This window comes from Bradysia coprophila, unplaced genomic scaffold (genome assembly GCF_014529535.1).
Source record: "Bradysia coprophila strain Holo2 unplaced genomic scaffold, BU_Bcop_v1 contig_24, whole genome shotgun sequence".
In the NCBI taxonomy this organism is placed as follows: domain Eukaryota; kingdom Metazoa; phylum Arthropoda; class Insecta; order Diptera; family Sciaridae; genus Bradysia; species Bradysia coprophila.
The window spans coordinates 6,330,446-6,354,930 of record NW_023503501.1 but is presented as its reverse complement, the minus strand read 5'-3'; the positions used below and the strand labels follow the sequence as shown (position 1 = coordinate 6,354,930).

Here is a 24,485-nt window from a genome sequence, read left to right as displayed (position 1 = left end):
GAGTCACCAATAACCGGGATTTGTTGAAATTTCATAGTCCTCTAGACTTCGTTGAACATTCACCAATCGGATCTCCTAAAATATTTAAACTTACGTTGCTGGGAAGAATGAAATTTGTTACCAACCTTTTATGTTTCCTTCTACAAATAGGTTGACAAGCCCAATTTTTCTTTGCTGTTGCTGGCAAGTCTCTATTTCTTATAACATCCTTCCTACGTGCAAAGTGTTGCATCAAAATTAAACTCATGTTGTAGCATACTCTTAGACTGGGTACTTGGCCTATTTTACAGGATCGGAAATGGATCTATCCAGAAAAATTGTAGTCACTTGAAGATACCAAAAAGCTCTAAGTTCGATTTTGGACATTTCTACACCAAATTTACATTTTACGATATTTTCATTCGGTGTTTTTCTGAGGGTCCATAGCACATAAGAAAGTCAAAAAAGTTGGATTGTACGGTTTGAAGATTGAGTCAAAGTTAACGATGTTTGTCTCGTCATACAAAAATTGAAATTTTGATAAAAAATGTGACTAAGAGTATGTCGATATGAGATTGCGATAGATAATTTAAAAGAATTCAAGACAGGAAAGTTTTCCAACTTATTTCACAATTTGATCGAGCTACCACCACTGTACTGACCGAAAATGTTTTGAAGTAAATAAAAAGCATTTTCGTTTAAAAATCCTGATTTCTAGAAGATTTTTGGCCTACACATTCTTAAAATTGATTTTAATGCTGTCTTCTACATTTTTCTCCATTTGGCCAAAAAAGTGCCAAAGTGCCAAAGTGCCTTCACGGTTAAATATCGATTTAAAAAATGTGTAGGCCAAAAATTGACATTTAAGTGAAAAGGCTCTTCAACGCACTTCAAGCATGAGTGGTACTCTAAATAGAGTACTGAAACGGTACAGAAATTTTTACACTGTAAAGACAGAGGCGCCGACTTCATTTTTCGAATAGTGTTGCCCAAAAAAGTCCCTTTTTCGTATAATCCGAAATTGATATTTTTGTAAAATTTACTTATCGATAACAGCCGTGTACTGGACACTTGAACATTGGGTAAGACTGCTTTATAGGACCCATGATATACAGTCGTTGTTATTTCATTTTACTTACTGTCAAATTTCAGCTGTTTTTTCAATGCATTTTGAATTGGCAAAACAGCTGAATTTTGATAGCAAGTAAAATGAAATGACAACGACTGTACAAAAAATAAGATAATTGCGAGCGTAGCGATCTTTTTTTATAATTATGCTGCTAAAAAGATCAAATGTTGTCGTAAATTCGAATGAAGATAAAGTTCGTTCCTAGACGGACCCTCAAAAACTTCGCTAACGCTCTCGTACATAAACATTCACACTTGGATATATATACGCACGCACACATTCGTCATGTAATTAACATACTGTTACAAAACTGGAATGAGATTTTTGATTATTGTCCCGTAAAACAAATTTGATTCAGTTTGATAAATCTCATTCATTTCGCTTCGTTTCAGTGAAACATTTTTTAAGAAATGGAGATTGCATTGTTGCTGTGGATCCTCAAAATCTCCAAATTTTTATCAGAATAAAGTTCCGCACCGATTAAAAATAAAATTGAAAATGGAGGTAACGTAATTCCGAGAATGTAGTGAAGGTAACGCTGAAATTAGTCATATAAAGTGAAATGCCGCGCAGCGAGAATTTTTGACTTACTTCGTTTTCTTCTACAGTTTAAACCATTTTTGATTTAAAAATGTTTATTGTGTCGTCGAGTGTTGCTCAGCCTCGTCGAATTTGGTCATAGTGTTGCTCGAGCCTCGCGGCAATACCGTAGTCGGCGCCTCTGTGTAAAGATATCAAAATGTAAGTTTCACATTCGATTTTTTTTGAATTTTTTGCGATATTCAATTTCATAAATATTGGGCCTCGGTCTGAAACCCATTTTCCTCGATCCAATAATGAAACAATTTGCGTACTGACCAACATGTTTTAATACTTTTTTTTTGTTTTGTTTACTTAGTCTATAAAGAAACATGTTTTTGATTATTTATCATACCCTCTTGTTTATAGTATTTGTCAATTATTCTTTCTTGTTAAGTCGATTAAATTTTTGTTTTTTTTCTTCTTAAATTCTTTTTTATTGGAAATTATTTGTATTAGTTTGCCTTTCCATAAATTTTTTTTAAATTTTTATTTTGGGGTAGGTTCTTATAATAACCAAAGACATATATTTGTATGTTTGTTTATATGTTAATAAAGTTTCGATTTCTAGTTTGTTGTTTCTCTGTTTGTTTTTTCTAATTTTCTTTTTCTGTCTTTTTATAAATTTTATAATAATTTTCATTTAAAATCCACGTTCCCATATTTACCTAATATTTACCTTGATGGTTTACCTTTTTTTTTTAATTCGAAAAAACTTTTCAATCAACAATCTGGAAATTGTTTTACAATAATTTCCTTGTTTTCCATTTTTTTTAAAATAATTTTTTACGTAACATCACTAAGTGATTTCTTTAAATTAATTTTTTTAATGTTGCCATTTTTTTCACGTCGCATTTAGGCCCCCTGTCGGAGTTTTTTTTAATTATTATTCATAATCGTAACTCATTTCATTGTAATAAATATAATTTTTTTGTCAATAATTTTTTTAATTTTTTTAAAATATTTTTTTCTTTATTTTTTGTTATGTTTTTAAATTTACAAACCACAATATTAGTAGCCATTCAAGAAATTATTTACATTGATGAGAAATATAAAAATAACCGGTTTACCTTATCTCATAAACTATACTCTTCTTTGTCTACAATTTTTTATACTCTTCTTCAAAGTTTTCCATTTAATTTATTTTTAAATGCTTAAAGTTTGATTAAATATAATTCTTTTTTTTTGGTAATTGCCGTCCAATTAATTTTTATTTATTTCGTAACGAGATGATTGGATTAATATAAATGATGATGACCTGCGTTGCTTCAGAAATAAATCAATTTATCGATTTTGGTCTTCTAGTTTAACAACTTTCTATTTTCATGTAGTTCAATGAATTTTTCACAACACATAACGAGATATTTTCTCACAACAGATCAGAGTGTGGGTTCTTTTGTTGTAAACATATCGTCGTTACGTCGGGAAAAAAAGTAAAAGTTGCTTTGGTGCACCCTTAAATAATTTTGTGCAAAACTAGGAAAAAGATGGAAAGTAGAGTTTTCGTGTGAAGTTTGTTGATCCGAGGCGAAACCGAGACATACGAGACTTTTAATTTTTATCCCGAGTTATGTAATGGGTCGAAACAACAAAACCAAATATAATGCACACCCGTCATGGTTGAACTTGAATGTATAGAAGAAGAATGAGAATAAAAACGAAACCGAAAATACGCGATATAAAGCCGAACCAGTTGATCGTTCGATGTGCATCACACTACTCGTTGATACTGAGAGTAAGCTCCGCCTTCATATCAAATTTCTCTCTTTGACTGTTATTCGTTATTGTTATTCGTAAACAAACTCCACCATTAAGGAAAACATCGCCTGGATCCCTAGACCTGTTTGCAAGGTCTGCTGAAAGAGAACTAAAAAAGTGTGGTTCCCGATAACTTTTGACGCGTGATATTCAGTGCTTTCATGGTTTGGCGAGTGTAATATATTATGATCAAAGGTAGAGAGCCTTTGAAATGATTCAATAGGATTAGAGCCTCCCTTTGGGTGTCCCCTTGTCAAACTTCAATTTAGTCCAAGATGTGCGGAACTTTATGAAAGGTTTGACTGTCGGATCGGTAGTTAATTTCATTTTTTTTATGGAAACAAATCATTCTAACTTCGTCAAATGACGCATAACTACCAGGACATAATATGGCTACACAAGAATACCGATCAGAATTACGACCGTTTGAGCTGTACACTGACATTAATATGGTGAAGACAGTAGATAAACTTAAATGTCTCTGGCCTATAATTGCATATCTTTCGGTATTATAAGATACAGACACGGCCTATAATTGTGCCTGTTTTGCAACGGTTCATAATACACCAATATTGACAACTTTGTGAATTAGGCGGAGGAAGTACAAGAATGAGTTGCATCGAGTTACAGTCCAATATATTTGGTCTAATATTTTCTCGAACTGAAATTTACCAAATGGCAAAGAGATGGACGACCTAAAGGTCTTGTGATACTAGGACTATTTCAACATTTCTTTTCAATGTTCTTTGAGAGTGACTGTTTTACATTGAAGAGGAGATATTTTCCTGTGTGTACTTCACTTCCCCCATTTCCCCCAACCTTCCAAGACTTCAAAATTAAGCAATACATTGCCTATGTTTTGACAAAAAAGTCCCCAAGACTCTGGACTCGAAAAATTGATTTATCATATGAGCATCCAGATCAGACATTCCTTGATAAGAATCACGGTGAATGATCATTGACCACGGAACGAACAGACCGAAAAAATCTCTAAATGTTAAAATACTGTCACGTCCAACGTAAATTTCACAGTTCAAATCTTATGAGCGAAAATGGAATGCAGTTGACTTAAATGTAGAAAATTGAATAAATTCCTATTCGTTTGGTCAAACATTCATCGCATAAAAGACGCCAGGCTGTGTCGTTGTGCTGGTTTGTGTTGTGATGTGCAAACCATTTTGTGAACTTTGGGCATTACTTGATGTCGGAGACATTAAGCCGTTGTTCGCGTCCGATTGGGTTACGCTAGCCGCACCTTCAGGAACGCCACGTTCTGTGAACTTAACTGCTGGCTTTTCGGGCAAGTAGGCATAGTTACGTTGCGCTCCCTGATGGCGCGCATACTGAGCATATTGTTGAGCACCAATCGCATTACCTCGTCCGGCAACAACATGCAATTGCATACCGGGAAGAGGATAGCCCATTGGAACGCGAATGGTTTGCTGGGTGACCTGTAATGAAATCTTTGTCACGATGCTGGGTTTTGTCTGGGGGTGTTTCGTTATCCACAACTATCCAACGTGATTACATTCACCTATTCGAACAACGACATTCCGTTTTATTCATGCCTTACCTGCTGATATTCAAGTACGTTGTGACGTTGGAACGGTTGACCAGCAACTTCATTCGTAGAGAAATGTGCATACGATTCGGTGTTGTACGGAATCAACACCATTGTTTGATGATAATTGCGAAGTGGAGGCGGTGATTCCGGTCTTCTGGTCGGACTTCGTGCATACGTGCCGTAATGTTGACCCACGGCAACACTTTGACTCTGACAATTCTGATAGACGGTGGCTTCTTCATGGCCAAAGCTGTGACGGCTATTGATAGGCAAATGATGATAGTAATTAGAGTTGGGATTACCAGGTAAGTGGGCGGCAGCGCCGACGTGCCGTTGGTGTTGTTCATTATAATTTAAATAGTTCCACGCAGCGATGTGCTGTTGATGAGTCGTTTGGTTAGGTAACGTTGCGATTTGCTGATTTGGTGCTGTCGGTTGATTCTTTGGTGTTGCTGCTAATTGCATTGCGTGATTGTGAGTCTTTGGTAATGTGTTCGAATGTTCGATTTGTTGTTGAACCTAAAGTGATGTTGACGATGTAACTCAACCTGTTGCTATACGAATGAATGAGACATTTTTACCTGAGTTTGTGGGTGTGTTGGAGTCGATAATTGCGCTTGCATTTGCTGTAATATTTCGTTGGTGGAACTAAATCTGGGTTTGATACCGCGAACCGATGGACGCTTATTGAACCCGTAATCATTTTGCTCATCATCATCGGAACCAGCATTCGAATTTGGCGCTGAGGCCGACGTTTCGGCACTATATCGTTTCTTAAGTCTTTCAGTTCTTAAAGCTTCTTGTTGTGCAAATGCTGCTAATTCGTCCTGTTCCTGTCCTGGTGTACCAGCAATTACATCTGGCGCAACTTTCTTAACTTCGTCATTGTGTTGCAGGACCGCTTCAATGTCACCTAAACTATATTCGGAACACTGAGAACTGGCAGCTGAAGTACGGTCGCCAGGTGCAAGTGTGTAATACGACAGATCGTCCCGTTGTCCGGCAACACAGGAAGTCAATGGTGCTAACGTTGACAGGAATTGTCTCCTAGCTTCTTGTTGGCGTGGCGGTGTTTGATGGATTTGGGTATGTGAGGCTGGCATCTGTATACCCATACCAAGATCTGGTGCAGCAGGACAACGACACGGCAACTCTTGTAACTGCTGCGAAACGAAAAGCGTTAACTTTAAACTTGTACATTGTGCTAAAAGTACCTGTGGAATGATTACAATTGGATTTTCATCGGCTTCTGGGATTCGCTCTTGACGACGATCTCGGTTGAAAATGTCAGTAATTTTCCGATACGCCGATGTGGAACCGCTAGAAGAACTACTAGCCGATGAACTTGGCGAAAAACTTTTGTCGTATTTCGGCTGCTGAGGATTTTCTTCACCTGCGGGACTGTCTCGTCTCTCCAAAGAGTTCGAATTGAATCCATCTTGAACGGAGTCAGTTTCCGAATTGACGTTCTCGTCAACATCGCATGTTAAGCGCCGAATTCGTTCTTCTAACGAGGTTTCTGCCCGTTGCATTTTCTTCCTGAAATTTTAAACGTTTCGTCGCATCAACAACCTAATTGGCCAGCACAGCAAATTCAATACGTACTTTGGTTCGTATTTAATCAAGGAGCGCCTCAGAGCGTTTCTTTCAATTGTTCGACGAATCGTATCCGTTTCAGAGTCGCTGCTAGGATGAACAACTGTTGACATGATGGTCTTCTTCGAGTCTTCAAACGCACGCAAAACTTCGTGCGTTAACGGAGCAGCTGGCTGTTGTTGAACAGTCGTTGGAAATAGCTGTCGAACAGCTGAATTTGGCCGAAGTGCATTGTGATAGAGGCTGGAATGTTTTTTCATTGGAGCCGCATCATTGCTCTGACTGTCGTCTTCGTTTTGATCATTTTGCGCTTGACCATCGCACACATCTCGACCGTTGAGCAAATGTTCGTCTAGATCCTCTTTGGTGTTATCGGTGAAACGTACAGAACGCTTCGATCCTTCGTCGTCTGATGTTACGTTTGTTGACTCTTCGCACTGAAGATTAAGAGATTTATTGGAATGATTGAGTAATGAGAGGATAAAGCTAAAATTAGGTCTGAGGTATGAGTCTTAAAATGAGGTAAATATTTTCTATTCTAGTTCGCATTTTTGAACATGGAAATTTTAATATGCTCCGTTCATGATAAGCTGACAGTTAATCTCCCACTTTTACAGTCTTATAGATTGATATTGAATTTCAATTCCCCATTCTGATTGTCCTTATAATCGTCTTATCGGATTTTATATTAGTTCTTTCTCTAATTGTTCGAAAGTAAGTACTGTTCGATTTCATCCATAAACTTACTATACTCTACCTGTTAAGGTACTCATTCAGCGACGACAGATTATTGAAAAAGTCAATAGCACGCGTTGAAAACAATGCATTTGCATTCCACACAAACTTTTAAAATCACAAAAGGCTTACTACAGAACTTCAGCCATTTATCTTTCTCTACAGACGATATTTCCATCTTAAAGGAGAAAAAAAAACCGTTTGCTACGGCAGTAACACTTAGTTTTCTTGAGATGTGATTCAACAGCGCTTTTCTTACAACGTCAGTATATCTCGGTAGATTTTCAGAAAACAAATACCATATGCAAACAACCCTATTCTACATCAATAACATGAACTTCAGTGGAAAGCTTATACACCTAAGATATACTTGTGACACTTTAATCCGGATTTCAGTAGCATAGATATGTTTATGCATGAAGAAGAAGAAGAAGAAGACGTATGTATGTATGTAAAGTATATGTGCAGGTACTGGTACACACACAATATACATAACAATTTAATATTACAAGCTCTAAACAGATGAAAGTTGTGGATTTTTCCAACCCCTTGGTGATGGAAAATGTACGAAGATGAAAAGAGAAACTTTTTTCTTTTTCTTCGAAAACCGAATATTTTGCATAAAAATACGAAAAAAAATTCTGTCGTGTTTGCCTTTACACATTTAATGAAATATAAAATCCTCGAAATGCTGAAGATTTCTTTTTTCTCTAAAATGTCTTACATCTTTCCATACATATGCCAACGTCACATACAGACATGCACAGCACCTTTCGTTCTTTTTGTGATATCTCAAGGATGTTGATAATAAATTTTTGCGCTGGCAGGAATAGCGTAAAGTATAAAATGTGAAAATCTTATGAGAGTGTGCTTATGTTCGTCCGTATATCTGGCGGCTTGTAATGGTGGAAAAACAGCTTTTGCAGAAAACATTTTCATGTTAATTTTAGGATGAATGATGTCTCCGAACGAGGTTTTATGAGAGCACTTTAATGAAGGTTGATTTTTATTTGCTGTATGCGCTTGATACTTCCATTTAAATAATTAATTTAATGCTGTGCGATCACAGCAATGGAATTATTAATTCGTAAGTGCTATAGTTAGATCTACTACGTCAGATGTTCAATATGAATTCGTTTGACAGTGATATTATAACGAATTTAGACAAATGTTTCATTTTATGGAACTCATGTTTTCCAAGTCATAAAGACGCAACCTCAAAAGTATTTTTTGTAAAGTGTTCACATAAACTGGTCAGAAAACCAAGGCCATGCAGTGTCACGAAAATATTTCAGCAAGCCGACGTTATGGAAATTTTGACGACCTGACTATGGGTTTTGTAGCTGTTCATGACATACAATTATTCTTTTTTTTATTGTTTTGTTGTAGAAACAGCGTCTAATGGATCCTACTGTGACGCCATTGCCTCTAAAAAATATATTTGAAATATGTAAGAGTCTCAAAGAATCCTCATCTCTGAAGTAGGTACGTGAAGTCTTGAGAGTCATATCGCCAAATCTTCAGGCGTTTTTTTAACTTTGGGAACAAGCGGTCTCCGATTTTAATGAGTGATAGGTCGTTGGATTCGTCTTTCAATTCTAGGAAACACGTATCTTTCACTTTTTCTAAAAAAAAAAATTTTCTGTGAAAAGAGCTCAAAAGTGAAGACAAGTCAGAGGGTACCGAAAACAGTTTTTCGGCAATAACTCAAGAAAAAATTATTTTAAATTGTTGTAATGTTGTACGAATGTCGGCCTTGGAAAGACCTACAGATAGAATATACGCACTGCTTGGTGCGAGTACATCCACGAGAGTTATGACTAAAAATATAGTGAATGTTCGGAGAGTCCGGATTCTCTGCAGATATGATCAAGTGGGAGCAAACGGTTTCCCAATCTTCTGTCACGTAGCAAATATTGGTCCAATTGAAAAAATAATTACGGTTCCGGAGTCCTGAGGTCATTTGCTATACGCTAACACTTTATTTGACTAAAATCCTCGGAGAAAAATTTAACGATTTTCTTCTTGATATTACTAATAGTGGATCTGATATATTCGCGACATATCGAAGCGTTTTTCTATTGATAAGGTAAAAGAATAGTAGACGATAAAAAATGACTGCCGTAGTACCGTTCCAGATGCTGTTCCAGCTGTAGAGCCCTCAGAAAAAAAGAAAAAATCTGCATTTTGGCACCAACTTTTTTTCCAAGGCATCTGTGGGCAAAAGTACTGGGTTCATTTATATGTGCAACGATAGTGGGTGAGGCCAGCTACAACACCCCATACTCATCCGGACTCTCCGAACATTCACTATATTTTCAGTCATAACTCTTGTGGAACGCAGTGCGTATACTCTATCTGTAGGTCTTTCCAAGGCCTAAACATTACAACAATTTAAAATAATTTTTTCTTGAGTTATTGCCGAAAAACGGTTTTCGGTACCCTCTGACATGTCTTTACTTTTGAGAGCTTTTGACAGAAAATAATTTTTTTTTAGAAAAAGTGAAAGATACGTGTTTTCTAGAATTGAAAGACGAATCCACCGAGTCCACTCATTAAAATCGGAGACCGCTTGTTCCCCAATCGCCTGAAGTCTCTTGAAATTTCAGTCTTTTAGTTTCAATTTTCTAAGAAATTCTTTTTAATACCACTCAATGCAATGTAACTACGACGAATTCTCAACGATACATTAATATTATAACCGCACAAAAGTCCGTTGAACCAGAGTCATGAATTTTTAAATTCCAGGTAAAAACAGTCAAACCGAGAAAAAATGTCTTTGTAATAGACATTCATTCATACCTACAGCCTACATGGTATTACGAATAAAAACGTTTTTTCGGATATAAATTAAAGACGAAAGTTTGTAAAAATGAGATTGTAACGTAGTAAACGAGATCATTAATCCGTAGGTACGTATCCCTAGAAACATAAAAAGCCTCAATACAAAGCATTTTGTGATTGGAACGTTTCGCTTTTTATAGAATTTTAAGCTCCTGTTATATTGAATACGTAATGTGGATTTAAAATAGAATCGAACGTAATATGGAAAAATATGTACCAAAAAGTTCATAACATCAAATACAAGCTTTACCAGACCTATTCACCGAACATTTTTTAAAGAATATTTTTCAAAACTCACCTGAGTGACCTCACTCTTCCACAATTTGCCACCCTTCAAAATTCCTGCTATTTGTGCCGATGTTGTTAACTTCCCATCCGATGAATTGTTTAGATATGTGCTTCGTTCGATAGAGGGCTGCAAAATGGCAGTCACGAGTGTTGATTTCACGCCGCCGTTGCTTTCATTGTCCTCCACAGTCTTCTCCGTTTCGCTGCAAGCTTTGTTCACCGTTGTCGTTTGACCGCTGGCCGTACGATTTTCGATGGCTTCGCGTTCTCGAATGATCCGTCGTTCTGTTACGGTAGTCATTGTGATTGTTTCAACAACATAGCTTTGATTTTGATGCGCCGCCGAACGGATTTTTTCCATTCCATCTTCACATTTTGGTTCAATTTTTTTTTTTTTGGTTTGAAAGTTTTTTAGTTTTTATCAAAACAAACAAAATGTTTTATCATTTGGTTGCCACAAACAGATTGATGTTTTTATGGGACCATTGATTGAAGATGTTGCGTACGGCATCAATGTATTGATTTATATAGAAAAAAGAAATACACAAAATACGATAGATATACATGCAATATACGGTTACAATACTTAATTAGGAAATGGGTATAACATTAGCTACTGGGATTATTTAAGGGATTATTAGTTCAACGGAAAGAACTCAATTACGATTCGACTGGAATGTACGTTGGTATTTATGTTGTAGGTCGGAAGAAATAATTTTTTTTTAACTTCTAGGAGTTTCGTAATTTAGAACGATTATTTCGCAGATAACGAGACGTTGTTCGTTAACCTTTTTCTTTCTCGGTAATTTAGTGGGTTTCTTTTTTTAATTCAACAAATTATTGTACGACGAATCAGTACACCAAACTGTTTTAAATGTAATCATTTTTGATGTGGGAAAAAAATATCATAAAATCCACAAAGAGAACACCAAAATGTTTCCAAAACAAAATACGATTTTATGAAGGAGCGACCGTTGAATGGAAAGACCCCCGACAGATACAGAGGAAACATTAAAAAAACCAACAACAACAAACAGAACATTTGTACCGCGCCATATACACAATAAAAACCGCTATTCATTCTCTGCAACATTTAGCATAATTATTTCGGTGTTAAAAGCGTATATCGTGGTGTTTGGCCAAAGCAAACACCTACGACAAAACTAATTTATTGTGTGCTGGGTGCTATTTTCAATACACCCACGATGTCATACAATATAATTGCCGTCATTTTCAAGCGCACACGATATTCAGTGATTTAATTTTCCATCTAAATTACCAACTATATGGACAGAGAGAGAGAGAGAGAGAATGTATATCTATGTCAACCGAGGACTATTTTTATTCGTCGCACCAACTTTGTGGGGGTGAGTAATGCTGAAGGATTTTTTTGAATTTACGACAAAGGACTTATTTACAGCGTAGCCACTACACTACATTAGCTTTAAATTGATTTGTTTTAAGCTTTAACTCATTCAATTACTTTTCACAAAGCCAATAAAATAAAACAGCACTGAAAACGAAAAAAAATAAAAATGGAGGGATGTATACAAGGACAATACGAACAACAAAAATTTCACAAAATTTAATTCCACAAAATTTTGCTCTAACTTCTATCCCTTTTTAATGCCAGCAAAATATTTCTACTCATATGTTAAAAAGCTTAGCGGCGTGTGGATATGGGGAATCCTCACAAAGATAATTGTGGACCGACGTCGTCGACGACTACGTAATATATTTCTCAGATGTTTTGTTGGGAAATGGAAATATTTCATTTTCTTTCGATTCTTTTTTTCAGTGTTCCATTTTGTGGTACATGGGCATGCCTTATCAATATATTCAAATTACAGTCGAGATGAAAATAACCTCGATGGGTTTGTTTAACATAAATTTATTAAAAAGAAATTATTGATGAGTTGCGAGAAATTTTGCTGTGGCTAGATAACAAAGAAAGAAATGGAATGGAATGAAATGAAAAGAAAGGGCGAAGTGGAAACGATGTACGAAAATATGTTTCCAACGGTAATGGGGTGGTAAAGTTACGTGTTTTAGAGTCGACACAACTTTAAGATGGGTGAAAATAATTTCATTGACATTTTCTCTGTCCTTTTCGTACGAACGGATCCCTTTTACAGATCATTAGGATGTAATGAGCAGACGGTTTTGGTATTGTGAAATGATAAATTGGATTAAATAAATTGTAGTCACACCTGGTGTGTTTTACCGGAACAGGGATTATGGTTTTTGTTAGAATTTGGAAGTTTGTAATGAACAAGTTTGTGATAAGATTCCATGGACCGATGTCCTTTTAATGATTTCATGAATAGACACAATTCCCATTTTGAAGGTACACTCACTAAATTCCATTAAAATCGAGCGACTCCCACATGCTGCAACTCTACTCGTAATTGGGAAACGTTTTCATTAACGTGTAGCAAAGGTTTACCTCATTCAATTTTATGACATAAAGCGCATCAACAACATGTATTTATAGGAGAACTACCTCACGAGATCGAAGTATTCAGTGAACTTCAAACACCAACACAGAATATCAAATTACAATAAATTTCGTACAAAACCACTATATGACACAACCAAACATACCTTGTGCTTCCTGTAACTGTTTTATGAGCAAATATTTTGGTCGTTCCTCTCCAGCAATAATTTCCTTTTGTGATGTAATTCGTCGTTCTGGTGAACTTGTTTGAATAGGCACTAAAGCTACGTGGGGAACCTCTAGCGTTGTATTTTCATCCGAGCACGGTGAAACACATTCTGCAAGGACGAATAAAAGAAATCCATAAAAATTTTATTAATAGAAGGGATTTGAGCGTATAATGTATGGTTCAGTTGGCGGATTTATATATTTGGATTTTTTTTATAACTTTTAAGGTCACATATTTCACGTCGAATGAGAAAAAGGAAAATGTTTATTTTTTTTATATTTACAGTTATACATTGTGGCTGGTTGTTGTCGGGATAAAATAAATATTTTCTTTTTTAAGAATGCAGACGCGTAAGGCACACAAAACGCCAAAATATAAATTAAATTAGTAAACTTTTGTGTAAACAACGAAACCACTTTGCAATTTACCAAGAGAATTTTCATTTTCTCGGACAGTTTTCCTCGAAGGACCGAGCGAAATGTTTATCTGTAAACAAAGCCATTGCTTGGCGATTTTTTTCCCGTTTTTTTAGAGAGAAAATAATTTAATTTACATAATTGATTTTCTTGATTTTCCTAAGGACTTTCTCTGTACCAAGATACAAATTTGCATATCGTTGCTTCGTTTTAAATATGACTAACATTATTTATACCCACAAAACAGCGCGTGTATATATTTTCCGTATAAAATTTTCATAAATTTAGAAAGGTTAAACAATTAACATCCACATCCAGATTACTCTAATACATTAAAAATAAGAAATTGAGTGAGTATTCGAGGATTGACGAACCATTTGGGTACGTATAGTAGGTACATTTTGTTTATAGTCATTGTGCTAATATCACAAGCGTAAAGGCAGCTGGGTGAAATTAATTGACTTTGGATTACCCTCTGTGGAGCTTTATTAATAGTTTGATGAGAAATGATCAAGTGTTCGTTCAAGTGTTTTTTGTGACTGTAGTGGGCAGGGCCTATTTTTTTTTAGAATATTTTAAAGAATTTCTAGAATTTTAAGAATATTGTAGAAAATTTTAGAATTTTAGAAATTTCTAGAAGTTTTAGAAAAATGTAGAAATTTCTAGAATTTTTAGAAAATTTTAGAAAATTCTAGAAAGTTTTAGAAATATCTAGAAATTTCTAGAATATTGAAGAAAATTTCGAGAAAACGTCTGAAAATAAATGGATAATAACGTGGATTATATTTTGCTCGTTATTTTTTTTGTAATTTGGACGACTTTTTCATATATACTTAAATGAAATATTCTTAAAAATCACTTTCATATTCTCGAACAGAATAGAAAGGGTGCTACGCAATGGTAACGACGGTCATAGTCTTGAATTTAACTTTCATGTCGTTTCCAGCCATTAAAATGCCTAAAAACTGAAATAAATAAATTGGAGAAGGCAAAAACTTCCAAGTGATCCGAATCGTAACACAACAAACCAGTAGAACAAGCAATCAGCATTTGAATTGCTCTCAAAAATCAAACGGAAAAATCCAGTGACAGAAATCGTGAAAAACATTTTACTGAACGAAATAAGTTTGACTGGAAACATGTAATAAAATTAGTAGAAGTAAACCTCGTAGTGACTGAATATCGATCATAAGCCACGTTAATCAATGTTGGGAATTATTCGGCAAAGTAATTTCATCATATTATGTTTACGAAGGTTGAATAACAACACATTTTTTGTTCAGGAGTTCACAATCTATTCAAAAATCACCCGATACTTTCTTTAATTAACTTTATTATTCGATCCAAGTGATGATGTTCCGATGTAAAACAGATGCGAAATAGTTATTTATACAACCGAGGGATAAATCCTTTTCTAGGAACTAGATGTGTAGATTATCCGCAGGTCGAGTGTGACAATACACATCGTGTGCCTAAAAAAAGCATTTATCCCTCGGTTGTATAAAACGTTTTACGCAAAAGAGGCAACTTTTCGTCACTTGTTGCGAAAAAAGAAAATTATTAAAAATACAGTGATAGGCAGAGAAATTTCAGCAGAAATTTGCTCCAGCTGTTTTTTAGCTGATACAATCGAAACTGTTAATACTTGTTGACATGGTTGAAGCTAACTGCTTCACGCACGAGCGTGATAGAGGTAAAACCATATCAAGACTGCTTCTGACTATTTAATTAAATTTTGAACGTTAAAACAAAAAAATTGTTATTTATATAACAAGATAAAACTAAAGCAAATTTCTTGTTTTACCTAGTTGTGTAATAAGCCACTTTTGACCCTACGGAAAACAGAAGCATGTCAAACAAATTTTCAAAAAGAACTGGTACCTATCACGGAATTTTTTTTTATCTGAGTATGTTATTAACTGTGCAGAACTATTTTACAAGACAGCTGAATATTATGTTCCGCATAAATGTACATTTTACATACCTCACTAAGTGCATCTAAGATGTACATTGTACTGCTACGTTAACAATTGTACATACTTGCCCCGAATTTGTACAGTATAGCAGTATATTTTTCGTTGTTGTTGAACAGTACTATTGTACTTTTGAACAGTATTATTGTCTGTTGTGCTGTACTATATAGAAGATAGAAGATGCTTTGCTCAGCTGAATATTAATGCATTTTAGTTGTAAGTACACATTTGTACTTGTCCCGCCTCAAAAACAAAGTTCAGCTGTGCTGAATATAATATTTTTGGGAGTAATTTAAAACTAATTATCAGTCCATGAAAATTCAAGAAAATTTTAGAAAATTTTAGAAATCGTTTTCTAAAAAATAGGCCCTGGTAGTGGGACACAGATATTATTTCAACCTTCATACAAAGGTTACAAACAACGTTTTCTTCAACACACACCTCCACAGGTGTCCTGTTCTGTTTCTTATTCACTTTTTCACATTTATGATTCGATTTTCGAAAAAGTTTATGGCAAATTCCACTTTGGGTTGAAACAAAGAACGGACAAAGATTCGCATCATAGAGCAAAATTTGCTAGTAAAATCAATGGATGTTTGTGAATGTTGATGTTATTGACTTAGAAAATTATAAAAATCTTCGTAGATGCTACTGCCAGGCCATTTCACCTGCAAATTGTCTTTGTAAAAGGAAAAATGCTATTGGAAGGCGCCTGCCAATAGCCTCCGTAAAAGGAAAAACCCTATTCGCAGGCAAGTTCGCCTGTCAATAGCATTTTGTATAGGCTATTAATTTGGCTATTGGCAGGCGCCTGCGAATAGTCACTACGAAAAATCTTGGTGTCTCAAACAGGAAATCAAAGAGAAAACGAAACGAGAGGACGAAAGGACAAAATACAAGTGTTCAGAACTAAATATGATACGAGCTGAGATTAAGAGTGACACAACCAAACTTGTGACACATTTTGCTTCAACTATTTTTAAGTTGGTCCACTCATTCAGTCCATTCAGTCTTACTGTAATATACGCGTTTATACCGTTTTATCACGACTATTAAACACATATAAGCAGTGAGATTGCATGAGTGGATCAGCTGAAAAATAGTTGAAGCAAATTTCGTCACAAATATAGTTGGGATTCAATAAACGCGACATATTTATTTATTTATTTATTTATTTATTTATTTAGATCAAACGAACAGGCATGACGCCCAATTATACATCGATCGGATTATAATAAAAATAATAATTCAATTAATAAGCAGTAAAGAGAAAAGAGAAAGCAAAAGAAACTTATCAAATCAAAGTCACACTTCACTCATCAAAACTGATACATACTCTTCACAAGCCTTTTGTACTGATTAAGCGTTAAACTGAAAACATCATTGGACTTAAAATAAATGTTATGGTGATTCTGTAAACGGTAGATTGGCGAGTTGAATTGTACATTGGATGAAGGTGTTGATAGGTGGAAGAGAACGTGGACATTTTGTCGAGTAAACCGTTGGGGTTGATGAATTGAGATTCGTGACGACAGGTTGGTAACAATCTTATTATGAATTAGCTTGTACAGAACCAACTCATCCATTTCTAGTCTCCTGGTCTCAAGGGTTTTCATTTTGAGTCGTTTAAGCCTAGCCGGATAGGCTGGTTTGGCCCAGTTGAACCTGTAGTGGAGCATCCGCGTAAATTTCCGTTGTACCTTTTACAATTGTTCCTTGTACTTGTCATAGTGCGGATTCCACACAGCACAACAATATTCCAGTCTACTGCGGACGTAAGTGTTGTAAAGTTTAATCAGGCTCTCCGGCCGCTTGAAATGCTGGGTTGATCGAAATATGAAATATTCGAAACTTCCTTCAGAAAAAAAATCCTTACATTCGCTCGATCCTCTCAATAAAAAAAATAATTTCAGCATGAAACATTTCCGTAAGAGCATTACACCCAATAACTACTGCATCTGGATCAATACATCATCTAAAATTCACTGACTCATCAGAAATGGAAAGCCTACGAATATTGTGGAACATAAAAACGTTCTAGCCATAGAAAGAGATGAAATTATATATTCGCCTCCTTACAATAAATGTTTGTTTCCTAACTCGTGCCTGATGTGAGTGGCCATGAAGTGTTTTAAATACATATAGGAAGTTGTTTTTAAAAAACTTTGTATTGTGAATTATTGACATTGTGTTAATGGAGGGGTGGTTGCAAAGAGATCGAATTGAGACTTCTTGTAACAAGAATCTTGTTACAAACGCGCTTGTACCGTTTCAGGTTTCAAAGGGTTTTCACCACACACATACTACTCCATTTCGTTTCAAAAATCGTTTTACAACATGTATAATATGAAGGTCCAACACAATAAGAAGAAAAACAATTAACTCATCTGTTGATGAAAGCGACGACGAAAATAAGCATTGAACTTTTTCGATGGATGCTTGCCGTCTATGAAAGGTTTCCTGAATAAACGTTACATTTTTCTATATTAACAATTACAGAACGTCATGAAATTTCTTTAAAAAATATTGCCAGGAATGACTAATGGTGAGATAAAATCAATTCCTAGCACCCGTGAACCCTTATGGAATGTTGTGTTATCGAATCACGGATGACTTCATTGAGTCTAACATAAACGAATGTGAACTTTTGCTGTGACGTCCTTTACAAATCGAAAATGTGGTGAATACGTTTCGACATCTGTAAATGAATTTTTCAAAAAAATAACTTTTGAGAAAAATCACACATCCAATTTCTCTTTTACCGTGTTATAATGTTATTTACACCAAACATGATGGGGGTGTTAAAAGTGTAACTTTAAAATAAATAACTTCAATTTAGCCTATACACACATTCGTCTCGGAAAAATATATATTTTCTGTTTATTGATTTTCGTATTTGTTATAAATTGGCTTCCATTCAGAGAGAAAAACGATCGTCAACAATGTAAACATGTTATGAAGAAGCTAACTCATGTTTCAAAGGAAATATTATTCACATCATACTTTCGCATTCAGCACGTATAAATCTGTGACGCTGTAATGCATATAGAGTTATGTAGCGCACAGAATGAACAAGTTCCTTTTTAACTTCACAGATAAATTAATGGGAACCTAAACAGATGGGCTAGAAATGATGTCGGAAACTTTCTTTTTAGTTTTTTCGGATTATTCTCAATTTTCGTAATACAAATTCAAAGGACGAAATATTCTATTGAGAGAGAGTATGTACATCAAAACTTACCGAAAAGTTTCGTTTTTATTCACTTCTGTTCATGATATTGCATTTTTCGGCTATGTTATTCAATTATGTGAGTCGGATGTAGCTGATTAACTTCGCTAATAATTCACAGTTGAGTTCGTAAAGAATTTTCTCGGAAAAGTTTAATTGTGAAATCTATTTTTATAGAAAACGGTCGAAAACCTTTCAGTCTACAAAAGATTTATTAATAAGGAAATTACCAGCGACCCATTTGTTACCGTTCTGTGAATTTTATCTGAAATTGTTCTCTTTGTAGAGGAATGGTGTTAGATCGGAAATATGACACCCCATCTCCAAAATTGTAATTTTTTTCTGGCTATTAAGGAGAACACCATTTTGCCATTCAACACGACACATAACCTACAGTTATTGATCTATTGTATAGCCTTTGGCTTAAAAATACTTTAATGAAAAGAACATGCAGGACTCAGCAGAACATTCTATGTTCTCCATCATCCCACTAAACCCAGATCTGCATCATTATACAACAGAATATCCTTTGTCTTGCTTGAAAATGAAGTGATGGATGATTTTCACTTAGCTGTACGAATGTTAAGGAAAGGTATATGAAAAAATGAAAGAAGAGCCGATTGACCGCCATTTGGGTGGCTTAATTTTTTTTGAGCCGAATGCCGACTGTCCTTAAAAATAGTCCCTGCAATTAGGACAATTATGTGAGAGTGCTTACTTTCAAAGCACTCAAATTCAGCACGAACAGGTGACCATTATCCTCATGCCGAATATCAACAAAAAATTTGTTGAATCTGTACAACGATGAAACCGCGACCCATTTGTTATCGTTCCGTGAATTTTATTTGAAATTTTTGTCGTTGTAGAGGAATGGTGTTACAATCGCTAAACCAAACTGGTGTGCATACGTTATTTTGCACCAGCTGGTCACATACAATTTCAAATGGGACCAGCTGGTGCAAAATAACGTATGCACACCAGTTCGGTTTAGCGATTGTAGATTAGAAAAACTTCCCATCTCCAAAATTAAAATTTTTTCCAGGCTATTATTCATCCCACAAAAACCTCTAAAGAGAAATAACTGACGCAGTTCAGATCTTTTCCAACTTCCAAAACATCTGATAAGGCTGTTGTTGACGCATTCTGCGAGAGTATGCAAAAAAATTTGATCAAGAAAATTTTGACTGAAAAATTTTTCAACAAAAATCTGCTTCGACTGGCAGCTGTTGAGATACACTACACACTTCTAAGAAAATTTATCTGGAGTGTGATCCAATTGTAAGATATTTTAGTTCCCTTTTCAGTGATCAAAGTTCAGCATAACGTTAAAATTTCCAATAGAAATAGTGTGAACATAGGACGAAAATCGCTCACAATTTTCACATGTGGCCTTGTGCCTTTTGCATGTTTCTGTGCCGGGTACATTATTTCCACATGAGCGATGTATTAATATTAATTAGGGTTGTCAGTGGTATTGCTCCTCTAATATTTCTTGTGATATAATCAACGATGTTACTGAATTATTAGCGACGAGCATTAGGACCTTGGCTTAAACAAGTTATAAGTATAAACGAAATAAACCCCAAAAACGAAGTGATGGTCTCGTCCATCCTCTACATCCATTCAATTTAATAATTTGATTAAATTTCTCACATATTTCTTCAAGTGTTCATAATGTAATTTCGATTTCGTACCTATTCTATCGATTAAAACAGTAAACAATTTTTAAATTTTTCTGTTCATTAACTAACACAGTTATCGATTTCATGGTTGAACTGCAGATTCCGAAAAGCAAACAAACAATTAATTGAAAGCATTTGTTTTGATAACGTTCGCATTTTAAAGTAATCCATTTGGATAAGTTTTTTTAGGTATGCAATTGAATTCTGAATTAATTTCGACAAACGATTGTTTTATCAGTTTATAGCGGGGTCGTTTCTATAAAGAGTATATGTATGCAACGGAGCCAAATAAAAATTAAAAGTTTCACGAAAAATGCACGAATTGATTGCCTGAATCAGCCACTCGATTTTATCATTTATTTTAGTTTCATACGGGTGAACAAACATATTTTAGGAGTTAAATTCCGTAAAATTCTTTAAAATTTTCCCACTCGCGAAACAGATTCCTTTAGAATTTCTGATTTGGGAGTTGTTGCTTGAAATTCTTACCACATAGATTTCGTGTAACAAATAAAAGTCTAGATTCTATATTTTAGTAATTTGTTGCAGGTCGCAAGCGTACCTAACAAAAAAAAAATGAAAATAAAAATCTTGTTAGCCAGGCTATGCTCTCTTACATCTGTGCGATATATGAGACTTCCTGGTTTTCCACAGTATCAGGAACGACAAATAGACCAATCACATACAAAATATAAGCAACTTTATTGTAAACGTCTGTTTGTGTAAACGATTATCAAAAGACTAACTATAGTACATTACTATGCAAGGGAAGTAAAGTGATATCTCGTATCCAGATGAGTAAAAGTAACCGAGGGCTTTAGCCCGAGGTACATTTACTCATCGTGATACGAGATATCACTTTATTTTCCGTGTGTAGTACGACGTTTTACTATGCGAGTGATGTAAAGGCTATTGCCTATACATGTAATAGCCTTATTACATGCACCAGCATAGTAAAAAATATTTCGTCTCAGCAAACTAAAACGAATGCACCGATTCCTAGATTATTCTGATTACTCAAAATCCAACAAGACTATAACCTGGCCAAACGAAGTTTTTGAGGAAAGGGAAGAATCCTGGGAATTAGAAGAATCTCCAAATATTTTTAAAAATATCGTAAAATTCTTGAAGTTCTTCAAAAAAATTTAAAATTTCGGAATTTTGAAGAAACAATTTTCGAAATTCTTAAAATTCTTCAAAATCGGAAGAAAACTTAAAAAATTCAAAGGTTATTGCAAATTATAAATATTCCTTGAACATTTGCTATGATTTTTACCAAAAATGTTACATATAGTAGGGGTAAACCATTATGGTTCGTGAAGTTCGTGAGAATGACGATTTCGTACACTTTTGACATAAAACATATAGCACAAATGTCAAACGTTCACGAACTCGCCACACTTACGAACTTTACGAACCATACTAGTAATTCTTATCAGCTTTGTCGTTGTGGGAATAGATCTTATAATGCACGCATAGTGCGCTAGAAATTAAAACAATTACAAAATCATAATAATATCATAATGAAATTTGCCATAGCACTGCTACTAGCTCGACCACTCATTGTATCAACGTCAAAATAGCCTTCCAATTTCAAAGATGTATGCGTGTTACGATTGCATGTGTTGTGCGTTTTTATTCACACTAAAAAATCATGACTCCTGTCTTTACCAAAGAAATGCAACGCCTATTAAGATAGCATTAGCCTCCAAATATTTCTTATGTTCATGCTAGTAGCAGAGCTGTGAATTTGCACAATTTGATTTTTTGTAGCAAGAGTCCTAATTTTCTTAAGGTGCTACAAAGATCGATTTTGCTCAACACCGTGCACAATATACAATTCCCAAACTCAATCCTTCAGCTGACCAGATACGTGGATACGATTGCGACTTGATTAATTATTTCCATTAACATTTGTTCAAGGACTAAACACATAATTAATTATAGGTAAATGGGAGAGTCAACACATTCCTGATTTTTATTAACCTTATACCCAACACCCCACCTAAAACAGCAACGTCATTGTAAAGCAGATATCTCAAAAATTCAAAGTATTCGCTTTGAAACAAACGAACAAAACAATTTCGACGATCACAGTTCAATTTAAATTTCTAGAGGCAAATAAGTTTGCTTTTAAATGGAGAGAAACTACAAAGCACCATTTAGGAGTAAAATTCAAACTAGGTCATGATTCCTGACAAAAATTTTCATGTTACAAACTACCCAAACAGAAGTCGTTTCACCTAAAACCCACATACTCATGTATACAACACACCTCCCTTCTATTGAAAGTTGCTGTTCTTGTTGTTTATAAATATGGAATTTATTTGAGTACAATATCACATTGTATACACAATAACTAAACATGGCAGAGGTGGAGATATATGATACCCGAAGAACGATGTAAATAATGGAAACGTTGTTGTTGAAAATCATAAGTGATTAGGCTACATTTTGCTGATGGAAATGAAAATTATGTATGCTCGATTCGAGAGAACCTACTTAGCAAATTGTGTCGTGTATTAAATTTTGTCTTTGTGCCGACAGAATCCGTTGGCTGTTGGCTGTAAATGTGTGTCGTACCCCCAGTGAGTGCCGGATAACACCATTATCCTAATTTAAATTCATGAATATAAACCAAAAGTTCCTTTGGTGATTTATTTATTTTCAGTTTAATTAATCTGACAAATGACGAATGTATTCGGATTTGATCAACGTATTTTATGAATCGAAACGAAAATGTAATTTCCTTTATATTTGACGTTAGAATACGATAATATAACAATAAAAGACGACTTGCACCACGTTTTATTCCCACGCTCTACGTTCATGATTCAAAGATTACAACTGAAAAATGTATATCTTTTCCTCAGATAGATATCGAGATCATATTTTATTTATGTAAGCCGAAGCGAATGTGAATTTGTTAAATTCGTATTTCGGTTCCAATGTGTTGAAGCTTTTCCGAATGGCATACATATGGGATGGGGGTAGAATAGCGGAATGAAAGGAAAGCACGACAAAAGAAATTGGATACCACATCCTTCATCGCTTGAATTTAAATCGAATATTTGGAGGAGATTGTCCTTTCAAGAAGACACAAGCCGTTGAAAGATTTCGTACATTAGAAGAAGAATCGTGTAAAAGTTATTCAACTTTTGGATCAAATTAAAAATAATAAAGACTGTGGGAGTATGGGAGATGGGCTATAATTTCCGAGCATAAATTTATAGTGACAGCAATGTAATTATCGTCAAGAGCTTTTAGCCTTTTACGGACGACTATATCATTATGTAATCGAGAACAATGACAAAAATCAATAATCAGTTAAACCATATGACGTGCTGTACACTGTACAGTGAACATCAAAGTAAATTGCATGTTAAAATTAATGAAGTGACAGCAACAGACTCGATACCTAACATACCTCTATAGAGATAATTCAGCTTGATTATTTCTCTACTTTCTAGAACAGTCAGTAGCGTCTTCAGTTATATGAGCTCTCTGCAGGAGTGCAGCTAGTAATTTGGAGTCAAATATTGCTTTCAAGGAAATAGTCTTTGTCGCATAACTCCGAGCATGATGACGAAGCGAGACTATCGATAAAAATTATGCGAGACAGGGTTAAAAATATTGTTATTGTTTCACTTCTTCATATCAGATGCACGAACCACGACTCCAACATTTTCCAAGACACTTTTTCCCAAACAGTAACAGTGAGAGTTTACAGTCCATTCGCAAAGTTTTTACTTCTTACATAAATGTTGGTCATTTGGCACAAAAGATCAGCGAAATAGATTGATATTAGACAGGGAGTCATTCAACATGTACTTAGAAAGGTCCCTACTAGCCGAAACTACTTTGAAAGGAATATTTTTTGATAAAATCTTTACATTGCATATTCGACTTGAGGAACTGAGTCTCAAATTTACACTTCAAAGGTACATTCATCATGACACTATCCATGCATGTTTGGTGTTATTTTAAATCTGAGACCAGTGGCTAGCAGTTTTTGTTGGGTTTCGGATGCAGGGGAACCGCTAGAAG

At 35.0% G+C, this 24,485-nt stretch overlaps 1 protein-coding gene across 7 annotated transcripts in view; it reads right to left on the bottom strand.

The window, feature by feature from the left end:
* The window catches only part of LOC119078050, a 59,801-nt gene that overhangs the window by 7,005 nt on the left and 28,311 nt on the right, over window positions 1-24,485 (bottom strand). Inside the window, exons 5-11 of one of the 7 annotated variants that reach the window (XR_005087930.1) lie at window positions 13,077-13,247; window positions 10,483-10,868; window positions 6,615-7,042; window positions 6,224-6,548; window positions 5,591-6,172; window positions 5,019-5,528; window positions 2,536-4,896 (exon numbers count right to left, since the gene is read on the bottom strand). Coding sequence is in view for 6 of the 7 variants with exons in the window: in XM_037185464.1 (XP_037041359.1) it covers window positions 4,552-4,896; window positions 5,019-5,528; window positions 5,591-6,172; window positions 6,224-6,548; window positions 6,615-7,042; window positions 10,483-10,868; window positions 13,077-13,247 (2,747 nt within the window). In the remaining variant the exon portion in view is untranslated. Of the gene's footprint in view, window positions 1-1,959; window positions 4,897-5,018; window positions 5,529-5,590; window positions 6,173-6,223; window positions 6,549-6,614; window positions 7,043-10,482; window positions 10,869-13,076; window positions 13,248-24,485 lie in introns of those variants that run through there. The other 6 variants (XM_037185464.1, XM_037185465.1, XM_037185466.1 and 3 more) reach the window with 6 other exon arrangements.